The sequence below is a fragment of the Mytilus galloprovincialis genome, chromosome 6 (assembly GCF_965363235.1).
Source record: "Mytilus galloprovincialis chromosome 6, xbMytGall1.hap1.1, whole genome shotgun sequence".
NCBI lineage: Eukaryota > Metazoa > Mollusca > Bivalvia > Mytilida > Mytilidae > Mytilus > Mytilus galloprovincialis.
In genome coordinates this window covers 43,191,431-43,204,181 of record NC_134843.1, presented here as the reverse complement: position 1 = coordinate 43,204,181, position 12,751 = coordinate 43,191,431, and the positions used below count along the sequence as shown (strand labels likewise).

Sequence of the window (12,751 nt, the reverse complement as noted above, 5' to 3'; positions counted from 1 at the left end):
ATAAATTATTTAACACTTGAAAAAAATCAGAGTTGGGGTGTCCCATGGCTTCCAAAACAGATGTATTGTCCTGGGATAAGTCAGATTGATGTCCAGTACATAAAGAATAACCATGCATTGAATACTTCAATACAAAGTACACCAAAAATAGAATCAATCCATTTTCATTTTCTAGTTATTTACTGATGCATCATTTATCCATTTATCTTAAAGGGGCACTAGCTGCCAAATTCATGTTTACCGATTTGACTCAAATTCTCATATTTTATTTATAACAATGTAAAACATTTTTTCAAACTATTAAAAGTATAATATAAACAATTTACAGGACATGGTCTCAATAAGATGTAGCTTCATTTCATGTGAATTTTAGCCAAAACGCCATGTAATTAACTATCGAGTTGACCTTCTATGACCATATAAGCCATGTAAACATTAACATAGATATATATAGATTAAGCAACTTGTGCAATTAGATTCTTATAGGTCTGTTGAATTTTGTATTATAGATTAAAAAATCATGTTTTTACCTTTAAAGAATAATTTTGTGTGGATCGAATCAGTCAATCATATTATTTACATTTGTTTCACTTTCAATGTTGACATTGACAGACTTAATGAGGTCAAATTATTCACTTGCAAGTGAATAATTCATTATCAATGTTTATTAGCTTAATTTGACAAAGTTGAACCATTTTAGCTGATATTATTTCACTATTTCACTTTCATTAATGATTGAGCAAAAAAAAAATCATACTTTAGATTTTTTATATATCTCGTAGCTAGTGCCCCTTTAAATTCCATTAATTTTCCATTTGAACTTACGCAATATGTACCAACTTAATTTTTTGTCAGAAAAAAATTATTCACTTAAAATTATTTAAAAACGTCATGGTACAGTAAAATTTACAATGAAACAGATTTTTGCAATAGGTGGATACAACTATTGTAGACCTGTTTAAATAACACTGAAAAGAATTAAATATAGTCTATTTAACTCATAACATTGATAAAGATTTTTAAAAATTTGGAATTATCAGAGGAATTGAGGTAAAATTGGCAATGAGACAACATCTTTCTATAGAAAACAGTTCAGCCATCAACAATAATCATAACCCAAACTGTATTGTAAAGAAGAAAATTCATATCTGTATATAAATGTAAATAAATGTTCTAAAATAACATGACACAGGTCTTTCATTTTGTAGACACATGTATTTAAAGACTGATGAAGGATATTTTTTATCCAAATATTTATTGAATTATATATTTTTTTTTATCATTGTTTAGGTGTTGTACCTTTTTAGATGTATATTTAATATATTTTTTTGAACAGTATTGTTCTCTATTACAATTTTACATTTATAAATACTTACAGGTAATATTAGTTCTATGCTATAAACAGTGTAACCTTCTAAAAATGGTGTCTTCCCGATTGTCCCACTTTTTGAAATTGCAGGTAAACAAGTAATGAAATTTTGTGGGACAATCGGGAATATGTTTGTGGGACAATTGGGAAGTTTAAATGTGGGACAATTGGGAATTGTTTTGGTTGTGATAAATTTGCTTTTATAGTATGTTGAAGTTAATTAAAGGTTACTCATCAATGTAACCTATAAAAATATATGATGGAAAAAATTGAACAAATGATAATATTTACATATTCTATTTTGCACATAGTAAATTAAGAAATTATTGTGTATTGATTTTCTCGTTTTAGACTAAAATGGGATTTTAATTTTTGCAATATTGAGAAAAATCCTGTTTGCTTCATATAAAAACTTTAAAAAAACGAGTTTAAATTTTTGCTATTTTAACCCTGTCGCATTTTCGCAAAACTTTCTGACTTTTTCCAGTATGTACTATTGAAGTAACATCAAACATGGAATATAATATAGTCATGCTAAAATTTAGACTTCGGTGTATATTTTTTAACTAGCTGTCAGTAACTGAGAGTACGCTCAGAACTGTCTTTGTTGTGGTGAAGTATAAGGCCACTCTGTGTCAAGTTTTGTAAGATGTATTTATGTATCCATCTGATGAGATAAAAGCCTTTTTTCTACTCATTTTTATAGTTAATTCTTAAGTGTACTTTTTCAACACTGTCCCATGTTAATGGGAGGGTTGGCGACTTCAAATAAGTTTAACCTAGCCACATTCTGTATGTGTCTAGGTATATCTGTCCCAAGTCAGGAGCCTGTAATTCAGTGGTTGTCTTAGTTGCTGAGTGACATATTTGTTTTTGTTCATTATTTTGTACATAAAATATGCCATTAGATTTCTCGTTTGAATTGTTTTAAATTTGTCACGTTAAGCCTTTTATAGCCATGCGGAATGGGCTTTGTTCATTGTTTAAGGTCGTATGGTGACCTATAGTGGTAAATGTTTTGGTCATTTGATCGCTTTGGGAGAGTTGTCTCATTGGCAATCATACCATATCTTATTTTTGAAGGAAGTCTGGTGCTTCTTTATAGTTGATGAAGAGTCCTGTTGGCGGCAATATTGGAGAAAACAACCTTTAATAGTGATTCTTATAAGGGTGATCTGGCAAAATTCTAGACAGCAGCTTCGTTATCAAAAAAGTTGTTGGGTTTAGGTAAATCTGACGTTGGGTGTTAGCAGTATTCAATCGTGACTTCCCTTATAAAATTGCAAAGAAACATCTTTCCATCAACCAGTTCAAGTGTAGAATGCAAATGAATTAATACTTTTTTTTTTTTAAATTGTATGCTTTATTTCAGATTCTATATCTATTTGCATTGATTGGGGCCTAAATGTGAACACCAAGAAAACCCAAACTATGATTTTATCAAATAGTAAAAATAGATCTTTATTAGATATACATTATTTTTATTTTGGTCCCCAACCATTAGAACCTGCTACAGAATATAAATACTTAGGTATAGTCTTCAACAATAGAGGTAAACTTAATATAGCAGCTGAAAATCTTGCTGATAAAGCACGTAAGGCATATTTCGCCTTGAAATCAAAATTACCATATTCTAATTGTATTGCAGTGGAAAAATGGGTAAGACTTTTCAACTCATTAATTTCACCAATTATGACTTATGGATCTGAAATTTGGATCTCAGATTTTAATATAAATCTTGACACTGCTGATAAACTGCCATTTGAAAAGGTTCAGAATATGATTATGAAAAATGTTCTTGGTGTTCATGGTAAGGCTTCCAATTTAGCTTTACGTACAGAACTTGAGCTATATCCAGTGTGTTTTATATCATATAAACTAATGTTTAAATACTATGCTAGATTAACTGACATTGAAGTTGGAAACAACCCAAAATTTGATTTATTAAAATCTGCATTCATTGAAGATAAAAAATTGTATACACAGAAGAGCTCTTGCTGGGTACAATCATTACATAAACTAAAAAAGATAATCAACTTTGATTCACTTCAAATATCACATAATGTGTTCGAGGATTCACTAAAAAACTTATATAAATGCAAGATTTTAGGTCAACTTGAGCATATCAAATCTAATAACACAGGAAAACTAAGATTTTATAGTAAAATGTGCTCATCATTTGAATTAAAAACTTACTTAAGATTCGATATTAAGAAATATGACAGATCACTGCTTACAAAAATTAGAATAAGTGCACATTCACTTTCAATTGAAACTGGGAGGTATAGCAAACCAAAAATTTTAGCAAGCGAAAGATACTGCAAACTTTGTAAAGATAAAGTGGAAGATGAAGTTCATTTTCTTTTATATTGTCCCCTATATAAAGACCTTTGAGAGAAGTTTGATATTTTCAAAAACCTTAATAATGATGATGATATTAAATCAACGATTTATTTACTTAACCCAGTAAATCTGGTTGATACCAGACAAATATGTAATTATTTAAGTCAAGCTTTTGAACTTCGTAATAAAAATCTAATGTCAGTTGGTCTAGCAGGTCTACCATAAGTATAATACTCTGTAATACATGTACTGTGATATTATATGTATAATTAGTACTTGAAATGTTTTCTTTATGTTGTATTTGCATAAATTGTCATGTTTAATGTGTTAGTATCTTGGAATACGCATTGTATCATATGTGCTTTGTCCAATAAAATATTTGAATTTGAAAAAAAAAAAATTTGAATTTGAATTTAAAAACTTGACAAAAAAAGTAATTAGAATTTCAGTATTTAGTGCTATTTTCATTTGTTTTATAAATAACATTGTAGACATATTTCATAAATCAGAAATATTATACTTTTTTTTAATCAAATACTAACTATTTAAAAAACATTGCTTATTTAGCAAAACAAACAACAGTAACCTTGTTTATCTAAGAACATTTTACTTCATAAAATAATGTGGGACAATCAGAACTTTTCATGTGGGACAATCAGAACTCTAAAATTTTAAAAAGTGGGACAATCGGGAATAAACCCTAAAAATAAAGTCATTACTTACTTATTTACCTACTTAGTACTTATTATTTAACCCCAGAATTCATCATATTATTGGTTTAGTTGGGATAACCAAGTCCACTGATCAGTAAAATACAGAAACAGGAACATAATATTTATAATAGTATTTATAAAAATTTGGCTCTTGATTTTATATTTGGATCTTGCAAAAGAGTCTATCTACCTTTCCTAAAATTCCAGGGTTTGACAAAGTTACAGAAGTCTAAAAAAAAAAATGGAGAACAAGGGACACAGATTGTTACATTCAAATGCATATTATACATCATAAAGGGACAAAATTAGAGAAATATACAAGGCATGCTTACAAACGAGTAGGTCCGGTAAGGGCCGATTTTGGCCTCAAATTTCAGGTTCATCTGACGAAAGATTTTGAACACTTTTTAAACACTTAAGTGTCTATTTTAGTTGATTCAATTAGTTTGTGTGAAAGATTTTAAATGATTTACTCATTAAAAATGCCCTGATTCAAGCTTAAATATGAAAAACCTATCAAATATGCAAAAAAATTACACTTTTCAGACGGTTTTTGTCAAAAATGAAAGTGGCCGCATCCGTGTTCATCCTCAACCTTTATATATGTTATGTATTATCATTAAATACAACTTACATATCAATATTAAGAATGAACACAAATGCAGCCACTTTCATTTAAGACAGAAACCGTCTAAAATTTAACTATAATGCTAAAATTGTGAAGATTTCAGTAATTTAGCATGACTTGATGATGCTAGTACCCAGTATATGTACATTGTATTGTCAAAAACCGCCCATATTTATGTAGAAGAAGCATTCTACTTTCAAATAAATAACTAAAAGTTTACATTCTAACAATTTTGGAAAACTGCTATATTTTGAGGCCAAAAAAGGGTCTTACCGGACCTACTCCTTTGTACTGGGTCTGTGTTTTATGGAAATAAGCATTGTTTATAAGTTTCATACCATTTGGTTGAGGGCAAACAAAAGTTAGAGAACGGAAACTTATATTTGCAACATATGAACGAACAAACAATGGTAACAATTACGCTGTGGCAGGGGCATAAAAATATTCAGACTTAAGCTATATATAAAGCCACCAACATAATGATGTCACTATGTTTAGCCTTTGCCAATTTTTTAATAGGCAAGACTATCATGGCTGCTTCAAAAAGACATGGGATGCTTCGAAAGAAAAAAGTTCTGCATTGAAATACTTCTTTCCCATCGTTTAATAATGGCTGGATCTGCCCCTGAACTGTTGTCCTCAATTGTAAACACATAAATGAGACACAAAATTTACACAAATATTCAGAACAAGAACATTTTTAAAATTTAACTTCTACTACAATTATGGGTGTTCCACATGAAGTTCTCCAAAGGGTCTAAGGTTAACTGTTTTGTTCAACACTGCTGACCACCAAATTACACTCGGGAACAATCAACTTCATAGGGAAAGTGTGATATGCCAAAGTAATCATAAAAAGTTTATTTTGTAAATAATATAAGTTACCGTATAGCGGGTTAATTTCGCGGGGTGTAAATTTTCGCAGATAGAACAAAATCGCCAAAATAAATTCCGCCAATTTAAAAGTGTACATGCAAAGGTAATGTTAAAAATGTTGAATCCGCAAAAATAATAACCGCCAAAATATTTTGTATACCTTATTCAATGAAAATCGCGAAACTTTACACCCCCGAAAATAACCCGCTATACCGTATTAGAAGTTTTGTGTACTGTCACTAACCTCATGAACTGCCACCATGATAATGACAAAGACAACGATTTTAAAGATGTGTATCTCCATCAGTCTCCAGAAAATTTCAGACAAAATCTTCCACCAATCACTACAAAGCTGCCATAGTTTGTTCCAGCAGTCTGTAAGCTTCCTTCTCCATCCTAAAATCAAAACATATTAGAAATCAAATATCAGTGCTGGTCAGAAAAAAGTCTTCAAGTTATTATTGATTGATTGAAATTTGGTGTATCAGCACTATGGGTATTTCGCGAGAGCCAGTTTTTATTGGTGGAGAAAGCAGGAAGGTACCAATGACCTCAGAAGAAAAAACTGACAATGCTCATCAATTAAGACTGGGGTAAAATGCACCAGCCATGTGCAGTATTCAAAATCACAACTTCAGTGTTGACAAGCTAGTGGTACCAGTGGCGTAGCCAGGGTTAAATAGATGTGGATGCGAAACTGTCAGCGAGCGGAGCGAGGCGAAAAAATTTTGGGCCCATTTTATGCAGAAAATTATATTTTTCGGATGATTTTCCCTGTATGCATGTGTACTACCCTAGAATCAGACACTGGCTAAATTTTTGTTTAATTTCAAAATACCCACCAATATATATATTTCGAAAAAGATTTTATTGTTTTCTCTAAACTACCTTCATTTAATTCAGAAATATTTGATGAAAGAGTTTCACACCGAATCTTATATTTGACATCTCATAAACGGACCCATTACAGCGGCACTTATTTATTTATGGAACTTCGAAATATAGGAAGCGGAATTTGATCCAACCCATGGGTTGTTTGATTACTTGTCTTACCGCGTTATACATGGGTCATGGAAATATCGGGCGTCCGCCCTGTCTTGTTAACGCTGTAATGCGTGTACAATTCTTGCAAGATTTGTATGAAACTTATATCAGAAATGTCTTTGACACTAACTAAAATAAGTCCTGATTAAATATTTTTAACCAATTATGCCCCGTGGAAACATAAAATGATAATGGAAATCCTATTCCGTTTGCTAGATGAAGCTTTTATTTCTCTTGAGCATGTTGAGATATTAAAATAAATGTAAAGAAAAAAGTGCTTTTTTAGTTATTGTCCTTGTATCTTGGATATATAAAATATGTGCAATGCGGGGACATTGAAACTCTGTTATTTTATTGAAAATAAAATTAAATATTTGAACCTTAATAGAAATGGGTATTTATCACACTCCATTACAGTAAATACTAGAGTTTTTATATCGTCGTCTTTCATGTCACAGGAAACGATATCGGGATATGATTGTTTAGTTGTTTACTAGTAATCTTGCTATGTCATCGTTTTGCTTGGCTCAATTTGAGACCAAACAAGTCTGCAGGTCTGTGTATTATCACCATCTGCGCTTGCCGCAGCTGACTGTGCGCTACGACGTAAACTTTTACGAAAAAGTCGAAAGCACTTTTCTGCAATTTATCCACCTTGTTTACATAAACTAAACGATCCTAAAGGAAAAACCATGCATACTGCTTCAGAAATGATTGGACGCTCTTCTCATATCCTCACCCTTGTTACATTCGGATACCTCCGTGTGTATCTGCTGTGAACACATGCAATCATATATTTTTTAAATTTTTGTTTGTCAAAATGATGTGGATGCTTGAGCATCTGAGCATACATGCAAGCTACGCCACTGGGTACAGAATTTGAACTACTTAGACCACTGACGCTCTTAAATTATTTTCATTTGAGTGGTACCAATTTTCCCAAAACTGAAGAACTCAATACTAATTATGGGTTAGTTTTCCCTACATTTCTGTATGCAGTCAATATGAAATTAATTGTGAGTTATTGCTCACTACTGATACCCTGCTTAGAGAACTTTTCATGGATCATATATTATTGTCAGAGTTGATTATTACTTACTTTTAGTCTTGGTAATGACCACATGATCTGTATCAGTTGTAGTACCCCCTTCTGTATCAGAGATTGCAGGACCAGGAGGCTGAGTGTCTACTTCTTCTGAATCTTTCCTACATTATATGATATCATTTTTGTCCAAAGATTTTTAGCAATATGTCATATACTATTTCATATCAAATATTTTTATCATGGCATCTGCTACCTACTATGATTTTATTTATAGTTATTCCCATTTGTGAGATCATTTTTAAGCTGCAATCATTTATGTTTGACAACAAATATTAAACTACAATGTGGTTTTTGCACTAAACTGTCAATTCCTTGCATTTAACATGCCTTTTTTAGTATCCAGATTCTCTTCTAAGTACATTATGCTTGTCATATATAAAATTAAGGAGATAAAAAGCCATTTAAAAGTCAAAAGCTTTCTAGGGTATAATTTTATAAGCCTATGCAAAAACATTGTTACTTGGTTAAAAAGGTTCAAAATAACATATTTTCAAACTAATATTGTTACAACACTTTTACTTTGAAATAGAAAACAATATTATTAACGATTATCCTTTAATTCTAACATGGAAATTTGACCAGATAACTGGCACTAAAGAACAGCATTTTGCATCTTGCACTTTTAACTAAAATCTTTACCACTAAGCTTATTGTTATCTATGATGACAGACTTACGCATATCTGTTTAAGTCACTAATTGTAAGGAATTCCTTGTGGAAATAATGGACCTGTAATATGATAACAATCAGAAAACTTGTTGGTGTCAGCAGTTTTACAAACAGGGTGGCTGTGTTAAACTGTTCTAGTCCTATATCTTTCAGCCTGTAATCATATAAAAAATTGAATCCTTCAAATTTTATTCCTGGTACACAGGAGATTCTAAATTTTATGAAATGAAATTCCATAATACAGTCGACTCTCGTTATCTCGAAGTCAGCCGGACCAGAGAAATATTTCGAGATACACATAGTTCGACTCAAACGAAAACCGGAAGTTTGACAGAACAATGGAAACAACTCTCGCTTACTTTGGTAAAGCTAAAATAAATCCGGATGAATATGGGAAGGGGATCGATATTCTGGTATCAGATCGATGTATTTGTATGTTATGGTCTTTCATTATTATAATAACATTATTTTTACTTATTCAATTGTTTCAGTTACATTTTTTTCCTATGGCTTTTATCACAGAGAGTAGTTTCCAATCGATAGTTTCGTTATTCAGGTCGTTTATAGTTGAAAAAATTGTTTATTCTCGGATACAAGAGATTTTTTAAGATTTCTCTTCATTTTGTTTTATCTCACTCTTTCTTTTCAAAAGAAAAAACAACAAGATTAAAGACGCCGATTGAGTAGATTTTAGGTGATCATCAACGGAAGTCATAATCCTTACTTTATACACACCCAAGCTCATTAGTGTAAATCACAATTAATTGTTTTGTAAACATTTTAAATACATTTTCATGAACATTAACAACGTATCACTAATCATTTATAAAAATTCTATAAAAGATATTCTTAGATAAGCACTCGTTTAAATAGCATGTCATTAAATCAATACTGTGGTCAGTGACTGGAAATTTAATTACACGTGTATTGTCAGATTAACTCATCAATCTATTTAAATGCCGGAGGTCATGTTTTGACATATGTGTATTAGTTCGAGATAAATAATGAATTTTGAATGCTTTTGTTAACCTTGGGATCGTAAATTTAGTTCGACTCAACCGAAATTTTGACTCATCAGGAGTCGAATAACATACATTTATATGGAACAAAGTTCGGGACCACGTGAAAACTTCGACTCATTCGAAATTTCGAGTCAACCAAGTTCGAGACAACGAGAGTTAACTGTATATCAGTATTTACCTTCAAGGCAATAAAAAGATCAATGATTAGAGTAAATGTTTTTTAAATTGTCAGACTACCAATGGTGACCAGTAATTGTATATTTCCAAAATATGAGTTAATATTCTCTTTCATGAACATTCTACATACATTTCCTTGAGAAGATTTTGACCAAATCAGCATCATGTATTTCGTTTTACAATTCTAAATATAACTTTTTAAATTGAAGAGAAAAGTATCAAGCTTTTTCATAAAGACTTTACAGGACAAGCTATTTTTGAAGATTGTTGTTGCTTAAACCAGTCTATTCTGGGGCCAATGACAGGTTGTCTTTCATTTATCTGTCTTGTTTTCACAGAGACTTGCCAATAGGGGTAAATAGTTACTGGCAGGACAAGTTTTATTTAAATCATACTATGCAACACATATCAGTGTGCTATGAATAACATTAGAGATTATATAAACAGATCCTAATGTCTTATTTGGTATTCGGAGCACAACTTTTGTACTCTGAGTAAAGTTTAATGACATAAAACCCTGGATTTTGCTTTTGCTTTATTTCTGAATATAACTCACACTTCATCTGACAGATGTGTTCCATTTTTCCAGTACATTGGGAAGTCACTAAACTGGTAGGTATACAGGATAATCAGAACAGCCATAGAATAGATGATTACTATCCACCAGAATAAAAACATGGTTAGCCGCCATAGCCTGTAACTCAACTGTATAAATAAAATAATGTAATCACTTTAATAATTAGCAATGTTCAAAATATATTCTTCTTAAAATAAATACTAAATGACACTGCCACAAATGTATGTTCAATATAATGCTACATTTTGAAATCAAGTAACAAGCTTGACCAAATAAGTACTTTGTAGACAAGTATTTCCAAGATACGCAGCATAATTTAAAAGTCAAATTCAACTTCTGACTCAGAGCCCTCTCCATCCGCCTTTATAAATTTTTTTCGATTCCAAATCTTACATCTTAAACACTTCACTCCTGAATTATTTTTTTTGCGGAATTCCTGGCCGAAATTTATATGCAAGAGCCATTTGCCAGAATGGAATTAATTTAACAGCAAAAACAACCTCGAGGTTTTGGTCATTGAAATCTCTGGCACCGTAGCAAGTAATATGGTCAAACTTTGATAAAATGTAAATAAATAACACAGGTTGAGCGTTCTTAAATCTTTCATCAAGTAATAAGCATGTTACCTTTAAAACGTGTGTCAATAAGGTAGGTTGATTGAGTCGAGAGATAATTTTTGGCATGGAAGGGAGATAATCTTACCTGGAAAGTCAGTACAAAGAAGAGGAAAAGGATCATATAAATGATTCTATAAATAACCACTTCCTGTATGGAGATCAGTAACATCATTACAGCACATACAAAGATCCAGTACTTAGCTAGCACACTCCACATATATTTCCCTGTAAAACATACCAGTTTAATTTACAACACTGAAAAAGTCTTTTAGAAAACTGCATGGTGATGTGTAACAGTACTATTTTTATAATTCCATCAAGTACCTATTTATTGACAATATTCAATTATGTTTTAATTAACAATGATATGATTTCAGATTTTTTCATTTTTTGTTTAAAGGTAAGCAGGTCTGCTAGCAGATTGTCAAAATAAATCAGTCAGCAATTGTCACATGGTTTGAAGTTGTCATTCCATGTACAAAGCACCTGCTAGAATGAGGCTGACTAACTATAGACAAAGCATTGTTTCAAAGAATGAAATTATTCAGTTAAAACAGCTGAGTTTAAAAGCAAGAAAATGTAAATGTTAATAAGACAATCAGTTTTTCAAAATTAAAGTTTAATAGAAGCCTGTACAAAGAACAAAAAATTGAGCATCAGAACTTTTCCAGAATTAATTGTGGGGGTTGTCAGAAGAACTATTTCAAAAAAGCAGATAATTATCTGTAAAAAATCTACCATAAATTGCATTTGAAATGTTTATGTACCAAAGTAAGCATGACATTTTTGGAAAAAAAACATCATCCATAATATTTTGACTTGAATTTTTCAACCCCTTCAAAATAATCTCTGGAAAAACCCAATATAACATGCTAGACTGTGAACAAAAGACGATATAAGTACATTTAAACTTATTGGAAAATGACCACAGATATGTAATTTTAATTTGGGAAGTAAATATAGGTTTAGTATATAATGAAACAATTGAATTTTTCTACCACTGAATCTTTAATGTCAATCTGAAATAAAATATTCAGTACTCTTCAAAACAAAAATAAAAAAAATAAAAATTATAAACAGAATTTCAAACATTTATTTCAGGAATTAGAATTATATTCAACTTAAACAAACACCTACACATTTATGATCTTGAAATATCAAATACTAGTTTTACTTTATAGTTAATGACTCAAAGTCTAGCCAAGCTATGACTTCACTCGAATAAGTATTTTTTAGAGACAGATACGACAAAAAAAACACAAGTTACTTTTTTAATTTATAAACAAAACAATAGAGAACTTGAAAATTCAACTGACATGAAGAGCTTTAATTGACATTCCATACCTATTTTTTTCATAGTACTACTGTCATAACCATCAACACTATCCACTCTGGAAGGAAAACCTGTTGGAACATGCATTATTAATATACTGACACAAATAGCAATAAGTTTTCTATTCTCAAAGAATTCATTTACCCAAAAATTCGGCAGTATTCATTTAATGAAAGAATTATCTAGGCTTTCATTTATTTTCAAATTAGTCTTTAACAGTAATTTTGTTCAAAGTATACACAAATTTAGATACTGACCATGTTAATTTATTGATCCTGT

The 12,751-nt window shown here is 30.9% G+C and overlaps 1 protein-coding gene across 8 annotated transcripts in view; it reads right to left on the bottom strand.

Annotated features, from left to right (window-relative positions):
* LOC143079639 (piezo-type mechanosensitive ion channel component 2-like) overlaps positions 1–12,751 on the bottom strand; it is a 120,009-nt gene that overhangs the window by 72,389 nt on the left and 34,869 nt on the right. For 7 of the 8 annotated variants that reach the window (XM_076255092.1, XM_076255088.1, XM_076255087.1 and 4 more), the window contains 6 exons: positions 12,484–12,543; positions 11,225–11,364; positions 10,502–10,650; positions 8,754–8,900; positions 8,073–8,179; positions 6,174–6,325 (listed from right to left, as the gene is read on the bottom strand). In XM_076255092.1, the coding sequence (XP_076111207.1) occupies positions 6,174–6,325; positions 8,073–8,179; positions 8,754–8,900; positions 10,502–10,650; positions 11,225–11,364; positions 12,484–12,543 (755 nt within the window). The remainder of the gene's footprint in view (positions 1–6,173; positions 6,326–8,072; positions 8,180–8,753; positions 8,901–10,501; positions 10,651–11,224; positions 11,365–12,483; positions 12,544–12,751) is intronic. The other variant, XM_076255094.1, reaches the window with a different exon arrangement.